Source organism: Mesitornis unicolor, unplaced genomic scaffold (genome assembly GCF_000695765.1).
Source record: "Mesitornis unicolor isolate BGI_N332 unplaced genomic scaffold, ASM69576v1 scaffold13851, whole genome shotgun sequence".
In the NCBI taxonomy this organism is placed as follows: domain Eukaryota; kingdom Metazoa; phylum Chordata; class Aves; order Mesitornithiformes; family Mesitornithidae; genus Mesitornis; species Mesitornis unicolor.
Genome location: NW_010163270.1, coordinates 87,425 through 102,540, shown reverse-complemented (window position 1 = coordinate 102,540; position 15,116 = coordinate 87,425). Strand labels below are relative to the sequence as shown.

General features: G+C 44.4%; 1 protein-coding gene across 2 annotated transcripts in view; it reads left to right on the top strand.

Moving 5' to 3' along the window:
- The window catches only part of STAG1 (stromal antigen 1), a 118,446-nt gene that overhangs the window by 22,135 nt on the left and 81,195 nt on the right, over positions 1-15,116 (top strand). For both annotated transcript variants that reach the window (XM_010193915.1, XM_010193914.1), the window contains exon 4: positions 6,959-7,055. In XM_010193915.1, coding sequence (XP_010192217.1) covers positions 6,959-7,055 — 97 coding nt within the window. The remainder of the gene's footprint in view (positions 1-6,958; positions 7,056-15,116) is intronic.

Here is a 15,116-nt window from a genome sequence, read left to right as displayed (position 1 = left end):
AAGATGTTAGTACAAGCCAGACTTTGGCTTTGGTTTTATTTCTTTTCCCTACCTTTAATATAAACACACTGTGCACCCATTCAGAGTCGTTGTTTTCTGTCAGATTCACTGTGAATGAAGCGTGTCCACCATCAGCTGTATGAAATGGCAAATTATTTAAGCGTTCTTTATATTGAGTTTGCCTTGGTTTACCGTTAACTGAGATCTTACACTTGAAGAAGCACTTCCTATATGGTGTCATTTGTTTTCACTTGGTGTTATCTATCTGCTGCCAGATTGTTTCTTAATTTAAATTGTGAAGTAGCTTTTTTGAAATCACCTTTCATTAATATTTAGTGGGACTGTCCGGATTTCCACGAGCTGGCAAGGTATCACATGCAGTTAGTCCTGGTTGCTGCAGCACTTAATGCTCCTAAATGCAGCGATGTTGTTACACTGGAGGAATATGAACTGGGTTCACAGCTGTGCAGCCTCCAGGAGGGAACAAGATAACCAGCGTCATTGCTTCATTCACTGCAGCAGACTTTGGCTTTTCCTGGCGATCCGAGCTGCTGTTTATCTTTATTCTATAAAGTGTTCCTGTTCAGCTGTGAGCAGTCTTTGAGATGTGTTGGTCAGTGTATCCGCAGGTCTCCGGGAGTGATTTGAAGTTGTTTACTCCAATTAGGGATTTATTCTGCTACTTGCTTGACTCTCTTTAATCTTCTTATTTCTGTAGGGTTGTGTGGTTGGCATATTCTTCAAATCATGCTACATGGTAGTTCTTGAAACAGGGTCACCAGAGAGTTAATGTCTGTGATGTTCTCTTGAAAGCTGTTAAGGGCTTTGTAATATCTGTGTACTACGTATTTGTACTACACATCACCTGCCATTCGCAGAAGACCTTGATTTCTCACTCAGTTCTCATAAGAACAGTAGCATTTTCAGATTTAAGAAAATGTTTGAGTCTTGTTCTTGTAACATGTATTTGTACAGGCTTGTCGTGCTGACTGACCTAGAGATGTGGTGTATCTGTATGTGTGTGTATATGTGTATAACAATATATATATGTACATATAGATACGTGTATAGGTCTTTTCTGACAGCAGGGAGTGACAGGAGGTCATGTTGCTGTTACTGGAGTAATCTTGAGGTTTGATCTGTGTAACTGAGCCAGATCAATTTTACTTGGCTTAAAACTGAATTCTGACATTCCTTGGCTCATTCCAATCTGGTGATGATGATGAGAAGCTAACGAGGGTCTTTGTGCAGTTTCTCATTTGTTGTGCTTCACAACCTTGTGGTCAGGAGAGCCTTTTCCTCGTGCACGTGCATTGAGTTTGATGAGCCCCAGAAGCGTGGATTTCCTGTACCTGCAGCACACAGACTGCAGATCTTGTGCTTCCCAGGAATGCTGAATTTATGGCGCGGTTCATGGACAGCGTGCAAGTGCACATTTCCATCTGGTAAATCCACATTCTTTACTGCATCTGAAGGTAAAATCATCTGGAAGCAGCTGGGTTCCCCCAGAACAACTCGTGCAGTCCATTCCTGCCATCTTTCACAAGTGCTTTGCTGAAGCAGGCAAAAAGACTCATCAGGATGAATTCCTCTGGTGGATGGAGCCCACTTGTGGCTCCCTCCTGTCCAAAGGGCTGTCTGGTCCTTCTCTCTCCTGGTCACCACCTTCACTGCAGTGTCTGTTCTGGGTTTGGGACAGACAACAGGGAAGGGGCCAGGGCAGGGTATCTATGGTGACCAAATTTCGGTCATCGCTGTGAGAACTATGAATGTAGATCGCTCTTTGCTGGTGTCTGAGAAGCTCTTGAAAACAGGGTGTCTGGAAGAGGGCTCCTAACAGGATAAAGTCATCCTGGCGGGTTGGCCGTAACCTGTGGACTTGCTCTCTGTGCATGCTTATGCCAAATAATGCCTTTTCTGGGAACAGCTCTTTCTTGGACCATTAGCTGCACTGCTGCTTGCTGTTTGATTTCTTTTTCACTCACAGAATCATTGAGGCTGGAAATGCCCTCTGAGATCATCAAGTGCAGCCCATGACCTAACACCACCACATCGGCCAGACCATGGCACTAAGTGCCCCATCCAGCCTTTCCTTGAACCCCTCCAGGGATGGTGACTCCACCACCACCCTGGACAGCCCCTTCCAATGCCTGATCACCTTCTCCATCAGAAAACGTTTTCTAATCTCCAGCCTAAACCTCCCCTGGTGCAGCTTCAGGCCATGCCCTCTCATCTTGGCACCAGTTGCCTGGGAGAAGAGCCTGACCCCCACCTGATACAACCTCCTTTCAGGTACTTGGAGAGAGTGATAAGGTCCCCCCTGAGTCTCCTCTTCTCCAGGCTGAACAACCCCAGCTCCCTCAGCCTCTCATTAGAAGACTTTCCCTCTGGTCCCTTCCCCAGCCTCATTGCTCTCCTCTAGACCCACTCCAGCATGTCAGTATCCTTGAAGTGAGGGGCCCAGATGTGTACCCAGCACTTGAGGTGAGTGAGGCCTCACCAGTGCTGAGTACAAAAGGAGAATCACATCCCTGCCCCTGCTGGCCACACTATTCCTGATGCAGGCCAGGATGCCACTGCCCTTGGGGCCACCTGGGCACTCTGCTGGCTCACGTTCAGTCACTGTCACCCAGTGTTCCCAGTCCCTCTCTGCTGGGCCGCTCTCCAGCCACTCTTCCCCAGTCTGTAGTGCTGCATGGGGTTATTGTGGCCCAAGTGTAGGACCCTGCACTTGGTCTTGTTAAACTTCATACCGTTGGCCTCTGCCCATCGACCCAGCCTGTCCAGGTCCCTCTGCAGCCTCTTCCTACCCTCTGGCAGATCAGCACTCCTCCCGTTTTGCTGTCATCTGCGACTTCACTAAGGGTAGACTCAGTCCCCTCATCCCCTCATCAGTAAAGAGCTGGGGGACACCACTGGTCACCAGATATCAACTGGATGCAGCACCATTCACCAGCACTCTGTGGGCCTGGTCAACCCAGCGAAGGGTGCCCCTGTCCCAGCTGTGGACTGCCGGCTTTTCCAGGAGGATGCTGTGGGGGACAGTGTCAAAGGCTTTGCTCGTGTTCAATCAACCCATCCTGTTACTTGGATTACTGCTGGTCTGTCTTGGTTCAGCTGATTCTTGTCTGTGTTTTAGGTCTGATGTGTTATAATTTTTATTTTTTCTTCCTCATGTTTTCAGTTTTTATAGCTCTTTTCTGTTACATCAAAAGTCAACAGTTTGATTAGATTCCAACTGTTGTAGCATATGTAGTCTGGCTTCATTATCTCGTGTTGCCTTAAACTGTAATCTCTAAAAAAATATCCCAGCAAGCGTGCCAAATTTGCGTGAGGGGTTGAACAATGTAGATTTGTGGGTGTTATTTGGATTTCGATACACTGAAAATACCCCTCTCGCTTTTAGGGATTAACGAGTACGATTTGTGTGACTGTGCTGGTGCTGACAGGGCAGGGGGCTCTGTGTGACTTGGCACCCCAGGCTCCTTGGGTGGAGATCTGCTTGGTGTAATCACAGCATTTTGAAGCAGGAGCCATCTCGTCTCACCCCACATACCTGCTCTAGACAGAGGAATTGCGCTGGCAGCTCCACTGAATGTTGACTACAGACATGCATGCACATGTGTGCACACATGAACTGTGTTGGCCGTAAGGGGAGTGACTGGCTTGTGTGGCTGCGTGGGCCGTGCGTGACAGGTTAGGTAAGATGAACCTTACCCAAACATCCAAATTTGAGTTAAAGCTTTGCCAGTGCTCTGTGAGGTGCAGACGATGCAGGAGACATTAGGGAGTCTTTGCTGCTATCTCCCTTTTGCTGCTTTCTTTGCTGCATTGCCCTAAGTCTGGTCAATGAGTCTTGAGATCAGCTGCTTGGGTTTGTTTTTCTGTGAATCGCATTATAATTCTGGGTTGAAAATACAAGTACTTAGTCCTTAGTGCCCAGGGACATAGCACGTCCCTCTCAATGCTTCTTGTATGAAGAGAGAAAAAATACCAGAAAGGAGATGAGCTGCACTGATGCTGCCGTTTTGAGGTAGACAAAAATCAGTTAAATAATTGTTTAAAAGAAGCAGAGACAAAATTGAAATATATTCCTCCAGGTCCCCTTCTTGTTTTCAGTCTGGATGGGTTCACTGGCTGTGTTTATAGCACAGTCCATAACCAGTTGCAGCGGTGTAGCTGAAGGGGCAGGATGTTGTAGCAAGAAACAGGAGGAAGAATGAAGGTGGACAGGGATCTGTGGGGCCAGCCTTGCTTCTGCAGTGGGTATGTGATGTGAAACGGGGTGTGGGCAGAGCAGAGATACTGTTAAACCGGTGATTAACTCTCAGGAAAAGCACCTGAGGTTTCCCAGGCCCAAAGAGGAGTACAGGAGACTGCAGCAGCTGTTAATAGAGGTGTGGCAAGTGACAAGAGATGAAGATGTGTTATTATAAAGTATTTCTGTGCAAGCCACGTGGCGCAGAGCAGGGTTCTCCTGCCTGGAAAGAGGTGACCAGATGAAAGCGTGGAAAATACAAATAGGAGTTTGAGGTTTGTTTTCTTCCATAAGAATTAGGTGGCATGAAATAGAGCTGGCAGTTGGCAAGTTTGAAGCAGAACAATCACTTCTTTTAATTAACCCATGAGACACATTACTGTAAGGTTATGTAGGTATAAAACTTTCTGGTTCTGACAGACACATTAATGAGAGGAGAAATAAGGCAGGGTCTAAAGAGTCTGGGAGAGTAACTCAGAGGGAACAGTGTATTATTCTTGCCCCATTCTCGTGCCTTTCCCTGGGTGTCTCAGCCCTGTTGGTGACTCTGTGGTCTGACCCGCACCGCTGCAGTGGTGTGCAGTGCACAAGCAGCTGCTGGCAGTGGCAGGTTGTTCTGAGAGCTGCCCTGACACAGCTGTTCAAACAAACGGTTACGTCGGGAGTGCACCGCCAGCCTGGTCATTAAGCTTTGTCAATATTTGGTTTAGTAAATAATTTTTTCATTTGGCTACATTTGGGTTTCTGTGCCCTGGAGAATTCTGCTGTTTGATTAAAGTGATTGGTATTTACAGGAACAGATCTAAATTCATGATGAAATAGCACTGAAGCTTTCTAGATAAATGGTTTTGTGCTGCTGCACGTTTCCCCAGCTTGCTTGAAGATTGATTTGAGGCCAAGACTTCCTTTTTGATTTCTTCTGAGTAGCAGATGGACCTTTCTGTGAGATTGCTCCTACTGTGCATGCGTGTGTGCGTGTGTACTGGTAGGTGAAGCCTCTGAAAACGTAGTTTCTGGGCATATTGGCTGTTCAGAGCCTCATGCTGGTTGTTGAATAACACGGTGGTACTGCCTGGCTTGAGTTAAGCGGGAGCGTGGTGATCCGTGTTACACATGGCTTGTTTGGCTCGGTTCACAGAGGTGTGTATGTCTGTAGTATGTACACAGCTGTATTTGCTCGCTGCTTCCCTTTTATCATTGCTTGCTGAGGTCTCACTGGCCATCAGAGAGGTTTGCACTTGGATGAGCTGGAGACTGCGGAGGGATTTTTCAAGATCCCATCCTGGTATCTATCAGTTTAGAAAGATGTTTTTCTAAGAGGTTGACTTGGTTGGATTTTGTCTTCCCTATTTATTCTTTTTCAGTGTGGCTGGAGGCAGGTTGTGTGGGGATGCTGGTGATGTGTCTGTGTTTAGGACTTCTGGAATTAATTGTATAGAAATTTATTGTAGACCTGAGCTCTCCAAAATGAAATAAACCATGTGCAAGATGTGCTCTGATAGCATAATCAGACTTTGTAATGAATGTACTGCCACGTGTGGAGCAGTAAAGATTATTTTTTTATTATCAAATAAGTAAAACGTAGTATTTGGTGACATTAAACATACACAATTCCTTACCATCAGTGTTTGTGTAACTGAGGAACTGGGAATTCTGTGTTTTAGTGACATGGAAGAAAGCCATGCTGTCCACCTTGAGCACCGTGCAGGCTGAAGAGGGACCTCACACAGCCCTCCTGCTTTTTCCTAGAACAGTTTGAAGCATTTCCGTAGTTATTTTGTTTGCTTTGTCCTCATGGCTTCATTTTCCCTACGTCTGGAGTGATAAAATGTGTGGGTGCGCAGCTCTGTGAGGGTTCTGCAGGCAGAAGTGCAGGGTCGGGTGTCTGGATGGGAAGCAGCCATAGGCTGGGATTGCACTTTATGTTGACTGGCAAAATTGATGTAATGGCCTTTCTCATCAAGCTACTGAGGCACGTTTGGTGTCCCCAGAGATTCATAGATGGCCAGTGACGGATGTTTTTGACACCTGTACGCTTTCTGTCTTCCTGCTATTACTCTTAGTAATGACTGCGTGCTACGCCTGCACATCAGCATGATAAAAATCTGAGTGCAGTTTCAGACTGTGGCTCCACTTCATAGACTGTGATTCAGGTGGCTCAGTGACTGCCCAACTTCTGTGTATTATTTTTATTTACAAAGAGTAATTGCGTTCTGTCTTCTCAAACTGTGTACAGTGCTTCTGAATGACTGAGGCGCTGCTTTGGCCTTAGTAAAGGCTCTATATGTAATTTATTTTATTTATAAATACTGAGATGTTCCCTGTGCAACCAAAATGCAGTGTTTATCGCAGTGTTTCTACTCATCGCTTTTCTGGAAATAAGTGTTGTTTTTTCAACGCAGTTTTGAAACTGTGGATAAACAGTGCAAGTAGAGTTTTGAGGAATGACAGTCATTTCAGTTCGAACCTGTGTTTATACAATTACAACAGCAGAAAACAATACATATGGTTCTGCTCTCTAACAATATTTGTTCTGTCTCCACCTCGAGAGAAGGTGTATAGATCCCTGCATTTGTGCACATGTATCATTATGCAAATAAATGTTAGCTTATAAAATTATATTCTGAAAAGAATAAGTCATTTGTCTTTAATAAAATACTTCCTAAGAGTCTCTGATCAGTATTCTTTTTTTCTTGACAGTCTGTGGTGGACGACTGGATTGAATCATATAAACAAGACAGGGACATAGCACTTCTGGATTTAATCAACTTCTTTATCCAGTGTTCAGGATGTCGAGGTACAGAACGTTGGGAACGAGTCGTACAGAATGAATCTAAGTCATGCGAACGTGTGTAGTGCAAATGCTGGTGATGATGTGGGAGGCACGTGGCTTGGTACTCCTCATGTGCATGGTTTGTGTAGAAATATTGTCTACTTCAAGAATGACTTTATGTGAAGCTTGTTTGTGAAGGGCCTACCCTTTCTTTTTCCCACTTTCGTCATCCTCAAGTGTACAAATCCTCAGAGCCACTCGTCAGCCAAAGGAGGCACAAGAGCTGCTCATCAAGGTAGGCGTATCTTCACTTCCCCTTTCTGTTTCTTCCCGGTTGTTTTTTATTACAAGAATTAGGAGGTGAAGCTGTACCTTAACTTGGCTCTTTTTTTCTTTCTTTTTAGGAAAACGAGCTTTTATGATACTGGAGAGGAAGGAGTCAGTTGACTTCGATTAGCAAGACAGATTTTTCTGGATGGAGCCTCTTCCTTCTCCCCCTGTAGCATTTTCTCAAGCCAGCAGCGAGTGGCCTGCCTTTTCCACCCAGTTTCAGCAGTCTCCGTGACCAGCGCACTGCAGTCGGTCTTTCTGGCGTTTCCTCACTGTACCTTCTCATGAAGTTTTTGTGTGTTGTCTTTTTGCAGTTAACTCAGCCTTGAAAAGAGGGAAGGGCAGAGCGTTGCTCTCTGCAGCATCCAGAACCAGACTATGGACTGTTTCCTGGTGCTTCCTAGAATTCGCTTTGAGCATAACTGACAATAACCACAATTCAGAAAGTCTTTTTCTTCATTTTGTGGCTGAGGTGGGAATGTGGCTTTTGACATAGAATGATCTGGAGAGAAGTCCCTTTTCTTCCTTCTTAAGTATAAGGGAAGTCCCAGGTGTAGTTAAAAGCATCAGAGAAAAGGGATATGAGCTGTCAGCAGCTTCAGCACCCCTCTTTCATAGACAAGGGGTGTACACATATTTTGTGGCATAGGCAAGGCTGGAGCTCTGGAAGTGTTACGTGAAGGGGCTGAAGCTGAGGGTTTTGGTTACCAGCCTGTGTCAGTGTCTGTCCTGGTCACACAGCTTCCCAAAACTGATTTTCAGACTTGTTTGACAGCTTACGTGAGAGTAGTTGTATAACGTCTGCTTTTCTTTTTTAATGCTCTCCTGAAGGTGTCTATGAAAAGAAAAACAAACCAAAACCCCATAAGCTTCTTTTTAAGAATTTAGGCACCATTAAACCGAAGGGATCTTTGGCCATATGGTTTTATTCTTACTGATGGCAGCTTTGAAGGAGACACGTCATAAATGTATCTTCATTCCCCTGCTGCTCTCTAATTCCTACTTCCTTTATTTCTCCTTGTTGGAGAAAGCAGCACTCTTAAATCTCAGTCCTGTCGTAAAGCCCTTGTTACCGACTGGTGCAGGCCGAGTGCCCACTGTCAACCTTGTGCTGCTGAAGAGACTGCTTCCCAGAAAAGCTTTCTGTTGTTGGCCGTGAAGCAGCAGCGCTTCCAGTGGCTGATGGCATTCACTGTCTGCTTTAAATGTGTGTTCGGTCGTGACTTTCTGTCCATTTTCAGTGCTCTGCTCTGTACCCTCAGGGATAGCTCCCTCCTGAGCTTGCCTTTGTGGCCTTCTGCTCCCAGCCAGCAGTGAAAGGAGAAAGGAAGCAAGATGACTTCTCCCTGAGTTTGTTGTGTGCTCGGGGGATTGGTTTCATTTCTGTGCTGGATTTTTTGCGGTGGGTAGAGCAACATCTGTAAAGAGGGCTAAAATCCTGGCAAACTGCTCTGTTCTTTCCAGTTTCCAGCAATGTGCCTGTTTTCTAGAGTAAGTAAAAACGTGGTCAGAAGAGAGTGGATTTTGTTGGTAGTCCACTTAGGGTAAAAGACATATTAGGTTGTCCTTAATGGAAATTAGGGGTTTTTCTGTATTTTGTGAGGAAGAGCGCGTTTCTTTATCACGGGAAGATTACGTGTTCTGACAGTTTTATTTCCCTTTCAAGATTCTGTTGACTTTCTTGTTTGTTCCCATTTCTGATAAATACCAGCCCGTTGTGAACCTCAATGGCTGCTTTATCTGCCTCTGTATTCCTCAATTTTCTTTCCAGTTTGCTCCACTAACGTCGTCTCAGATTCTCCAGAGTTCTTTCCCAATGCTGGGTCTAAATGCTCCCTGATGCTGTATCCGACTTTGTAGTCAGACTCGAAGGCAGGAGGACAGCTGAGCCGGCTTGGGAGGAGGTTCCTCAGGAGACTTTGACAGTGATGCTGGGTGTATGAGTGCCATTTCGGTAGTGCTTGGGATTACTTGGTATCTGAATATATGCAAAATGCACTTGGCTTGACGTTGCTTTCAGAAGGTGTAAGCAGGTGCAGAGTATGTGCCCGTTTGCTGGCTTTAATTAGACATCGTTGAGGCACCAAACTGTTTTATTTAGCGACGGCATTGACCCTGACAAAAATATCTTTCTGTTTAGAGAAACACTGATTTTCATCTATTTATCCCATTTTCCTGAGCAGCACATACTCTTGAATGAACCTCTTAGCATCCTCCAGCTTTAAGCAGGCATGCTATGTAAATTATTAATGCTAAGACATTGTAAAAGTAATGTATTTTGCAGGCAAACTGAAAAGATCTGTGCAACTTAAAACTGAATAAATGTAAACTAAATATTCAAGCACGTCTGTCCTTTGTCAGCTCTTCTGTGTATCTGTTTAATCAGTTGCTGTCTATGGAACGTGTTCTGGTTCATACAGTGATGCCCATTAAAACATGGAAGATTTGTTTGTGGCAGGACTTCAGTAATCTCTCTGGGTTTTTAAAGGTATAAATGAGAAGTTTGTCCATTGAACTACCAAAAGCATCTCAATTCACCAATAAGATTTGCGTGAAAGTTAAACCACTTTTCAGGCCATCTTTGCACTGATTTCCTCAGTCTGCACTTGGTTGCCTTTGCTGATGGTGGTTACAAAGATGTGAGAATGATTTATTAAAAGCAGCAAGACAAAGCAAAAATTCTTTTTCTTCAAGAACAGCAACGAAAATCCCTGCCTTTCCTAGTCTGTGTGTCCACAGTCTGCTCCACGGTGTCACATTGTGTTTCTGTGGCAGAAAAATGGTTAACAAAGATGGATAAAGTCCCCCATTCACTTCTTGTTTGCTACCATACTGAAATGCATGGCTTCTCCTGGAGGGGAGGTCTTGTATAGGTACCTTAGAAAGATGAACAAGTTAGTTTAAAAATACTACTTCTTCCTAGAAAAATGGCAAATAAATACTGTTTCCAGTCCTTGAAAAAACCCGCAGCAGGTTGATTGGTTGCTCGTAGGTGTTTATTTTCCACGGCATTCACCATTTGCAAAGCAGGTGGTGTTTTATTTCCCTTCTTACTTCGCTGTCAGGAACTTAATGTAGGGTTTTGCGTTTTTAGATAGCAGTGAACTTTTTGGGTTTATGTTGTCATAAGATGAACCAGTTTTTCCAGTAACTTTCTCTTGGCTGGGGGTCGGCCGGTTATCCATACAACAGATTTCCATTTCCAGCGTTGTCGATCGGTCTGTAGCACTGTGGATCTTTGCAGAAGAGCTGCAGATGAGTGTTCAGAGGTGTTTGAGAGCTCTTTTCATTGCTTGCTTCTTTCTAGGAACATATTTTTGCTTTGTTTCTTTTCCTTTTGAGCGCAGGTAAAGCTCAGCGCAGCGTGCTGGGATCTCTGAGCTGGTTGCCAGCAAGCTGCAATGTCTCCTCAGCAAAACGCCTGCCCAGGTCCCAGAAGGATTATAGCTGTGTCGGTATGATGCTGCATCTGGGCTAATTAGCTCTGCCTCTCAGACTGAGTAATTAGCTCAGGTATCATGCTCCGCTGCTATGACAACCAGGCTGTTTCCATTTCTAGAGCTCCGTGGATTTAGAGCTGACTTGAGGATCTGCCTTGCTGTCTGCTCTTGCCTTCTGTTACTGATACCAAACAAACAGAAAACCCCACAAGCACTCTGACCTTTCAGCATTTGAAAGGCGGGGAGCTGTGCTTGTGGAATAATTTATTTATTTTTTTTCCTAACCAGAAGCAATTAGTGGTTGAAGCAACCTCTTCAGCTGTGAGGGACAAACCACCCATCAGGTCCATGCAAGAAAAGCAGCTTTGTTTTGCAGGCGTAGTTGAAGAGGAGTACTTGACTGCTCTCAAGTATATAGTGAAATTATGCCCATTCTTTCTCTCCCATCCTCCTCCTTCCCCCTCGTTTCTTTTCTGATAAATGAGCCAGAAACCAGTCAGTTCTTAATCAGATTTTCAGAAGGGGCTGAGCACTGCTTCCACTGCTGGCCTTACCTCTGTTGGACAGCGCTGAGACCGGTCCTGACAAGCACAGCTGGTGCAGCTCCCTTACTGGTAAATTCTTAGCAGTGTTGATCCTTTTCTGGGTCAGGAGGAGTACGGAGCTGCATGTAAGTGCTTTTGTGATTGGGCGCACAGAAGTTGTTTTTAGGAGTAGTTGGTGAAGAAAGCAGGTGAATTGACTGGATTGGATGTTCCTGACGTCTTACTTCTCCCCTCCAAATCTTCTCTTTATGTTCCTGTGTGGAATCAAGCATTAATGAACCAATGTTGAACCTTGGCTGCTGGTGTGGGATAGAGCTGGGCTTGTTTTGACGGAGTGAGCAGGAATCTGTGTGTGAACTTCTTGCTTAAAGCAGGAAATCTCTATGGGATTTTCCTTGTGGGATCTGTGCTGGCCTCCAGCCTGAGCTCTGAACCTCTGGTTGTTTCTCACCTCTTCCAGTAAGATCATCTGACAAATGCTGTGATTGAATGGTGCAAACTGAGTCAGTGAGGGTCAGCAGTTACGGGTTAGCTTGCTGGAATGCAGGAGGCATGCTCGTTTTGATTTTCATTAATGTTTTATGCTCTTAATTAAGGACAAGGTAATGGGTTTCTGTTTTGCCAAACCAGGAAAAATCACTGCAAAGTGACCGTTGTGTGATGTGGAAAAGCAGTGAACGAGCAACTGCTTGCTTTGCTGTTGGGTGGGATTTCGGAAAACAAACTAGCCAGGAAATAGTGTTATTTACTCTGATTAATAATATTTTAATAGGGGCTAGAACATTGTAAATAGCATAACAGTTTAAAGAAATTAGTCTTTTGTCATTTATTTGTACACAGTTTTGTTTTGTGATCGGTGGAATAGTATCTCTCTATGCAGATGGATGTTACTGAGCATGGAAAGAAGACTGCTTGGTAAATTTAATTTCCTTTCTTAAGGAGCTGCAAATTGTTGATGAGAAGTGTTGCTGGTGCTGGCACGTGGTGAAAAGCTTTATCTCTTCAATAATTCACGTGTTGTTAAGAAGTTGGTGCCATAAACATGTAGCGTTTTGAACAAATTAGAAAATAATGCTAGTTGTTGCATCGGAGCTTGTCTTTTTATTAAGGGCATCAAATACGCTGTTTCACAGTTCATTCAAGAAAATACATTTTCAGGATGTGAGTACAGGGGAGAAGTTTCAAAGTGAAGGACTAAGACACGTTAAAAGGAATTGTGCTTACTCATAGGTGATTTCAGTATTATAAATCCTTGGCATTACTAAAATAGTTTGTATGTGTAGTATACAGAAATAAATGCACCCAAAATAACTGTATGAGGCAGTTAAAAATGTGCTGTAAACCACATTAAAAAAGAGGAAGGTAAGGCTTAATTTTAGTTGTAATTTCACATGTGGCGTAGATAAACCAGTTCTGAACTTTGTGCTGCTGCTTTCTGAGCCTTGAGGTCATTTTCACACTGTGTTTATCTCGAAGTGAAAGCTTAAACAATTCCAACTGAAAATAAGATGCAAATCATTAACCGGCTTGGGTGGGAGAGAAGTGGTGTTACCAGACACGCCTGAAGTGCTCCATGGGTTCAGGTCTTTAAATGGGGATAGGTGAGGTTTATAAAGTTCCTAAGGAGCACTTGACAGTTCATGTGATTACGTCAGAACGTACCAGTGGTTGGTCTTTGCTGCCATTCTTCTTTAGTTTCGTTGTGTAGATCCTTGTTAAACCACAAAAGTTGTCACCATTTCGTCCTCTGTGCAGAACTTACAGTACTAGAATATGTCAGAGCAAATGTATAATGCAAGGAAAGTCAAATTACCTTTGAAATCATAGTCTGAGAGCAAGTTCTGCACTGCCAGTTCTATGTAACACATTCAGATCTCTGCAGAAAAGCACGAAACAAAGTCTGTGTTCTGCTCCTGTGCACTGCTTAGTGACATCATTGCTTGTAAAATGGCTTTTGACATTGCTGTTGGAGGTAAATTGTGTGAGTGCACCAATACCAGTGCTTGTTTTCCACCGTGTTCATTTAATGACATAGGTATCGGTCTGGAGAATGGTGCTGCTCCTGTGACAACAGGGTTACTCTTGGAGAAGTTTCTCTCAGCCCGATGATGCTTTCATGCTGCAGCTCTGTGAGAGAGGAGCCGTGGGTACCTCTGGCTGTTTGTGACTCAGGGTGGTTGCTGTCTCACGAGCCAGACCTGTGCCATCTCCTCGTTACCTGTGCTCAGTTTGGTTTTGTGTCATACAGACTCGGTACAGGATGGACCCCTCTGTGCAAGGCAGAGGAGAAAAGCCTTTACTTGGATTATTATTCTGACAGTATTGTTCTAAGACCTGTGAGCAAATTAGACCTGTTAGGTGAGTTTGTCTCTACCTGTGCATTAGATGCATTACTGGATTTTTTTTTTTTTAGATGACATAGATGGTATTTTAGTGAAGACAGACAGGAACTAATTATGAAAAGCCAAGCAAATCCCACTGGATTTTAGCACTTGCTTACTGGATTACGCATAGGAAGGCTCCTCATGTCTCTGTTCTTGCCAGAGTTGCCAATTCTGCTGAAGGTGCAGCCAGACTTTTTCCAGACCAAGAGTAGGAATTGAATTCCAAAAATTACTTTTCTCTCAGCGGACGCTGTAATTACAATTCTGTCTTTTGCATTAGGGAAGCATTGGGTTTATTTTATTAAATTTGAGAAAAAGAAGAAGCAGGGTCTTTAGCAGATGCAGTCCTGCTCACATTCCACCACTGCCTGCTTCATTCCCTGTTGATACCAGTCTTATCACACTGACTCGATCGTCTTGAACCCGAACCGTGATCAGCTGAGCCCTGCAGCTTTTCACCTCCTTCAAACTGGAAGTTGTGGCATTTTCTGGCAGTGCTGGGGTCAAAGCCATTGCAGGGAGGACTGGTGTGAATGGTCCTTATCTCCACTTGGTTGTATTTTCCTGATTTACATTGAGCATGAAGCACAGTGCAATGGTTTTGGGTGCCTGGAAGGGTGGAAAAAGGGAGTTGTACAAAACTGTGATCAAATCTTGCAGGAACAGCGAGGAGCTCCCTTGGCAGAAGTGTCTGTTCCCCTGTTGAAATCAGGACCTGGTAACCCCCAGGCAAAGCTGGACCCAGCTCTGGGATAACCATCATGAACTGAGAAGCGAGCAGCGGAGTCTCACACCTCTTTCAGATAACGCCATCAGCTTACATTGCAGATGAGAGCAGCTGGTGTTGGTGCTCCCCACCTGCAGCACTCTGGGCCCTGGGTTGTTGCGGTTGGAAGCTGCCTGATCTCATAACCGGATGAATTTGGGAGTGATGGGGTTGAACACCTTTGTCTGACAGGAAAGCCTCTTCTCTCAGGAGCAGTCTGCAGAGCTCCAGAGGCAGCGTCTGGTGCAGACGTGAGCTGCTACAGAGTCACATCACCATCCTCAGAAATACCTTCGGTGCAGTTTGTCAGACTTACCACAATCTCTACTCTTTGTTTGGTTTATTTCATCATTATTGGAATAAGTGTTCTGGGTAACTTGTGAGTTTTGTGACTTAGGGAACTGTGATACTGGGAAAAGGGCCTAGAAATACTTTTAGCAACTTACGGGAAGGAAAACTTATTGTAGATATATAGAATTACACAGATACAGCCAATAATGTTGGTTTTGAAGTAACATTTTTATTATAATCTAGAAATGATCAGATCCCAGAACTCCCAAGGATTAAACCACTGAAACAAGTTTTAGTTGAGATCTAATTGCCCATGACAAGAAACCGTT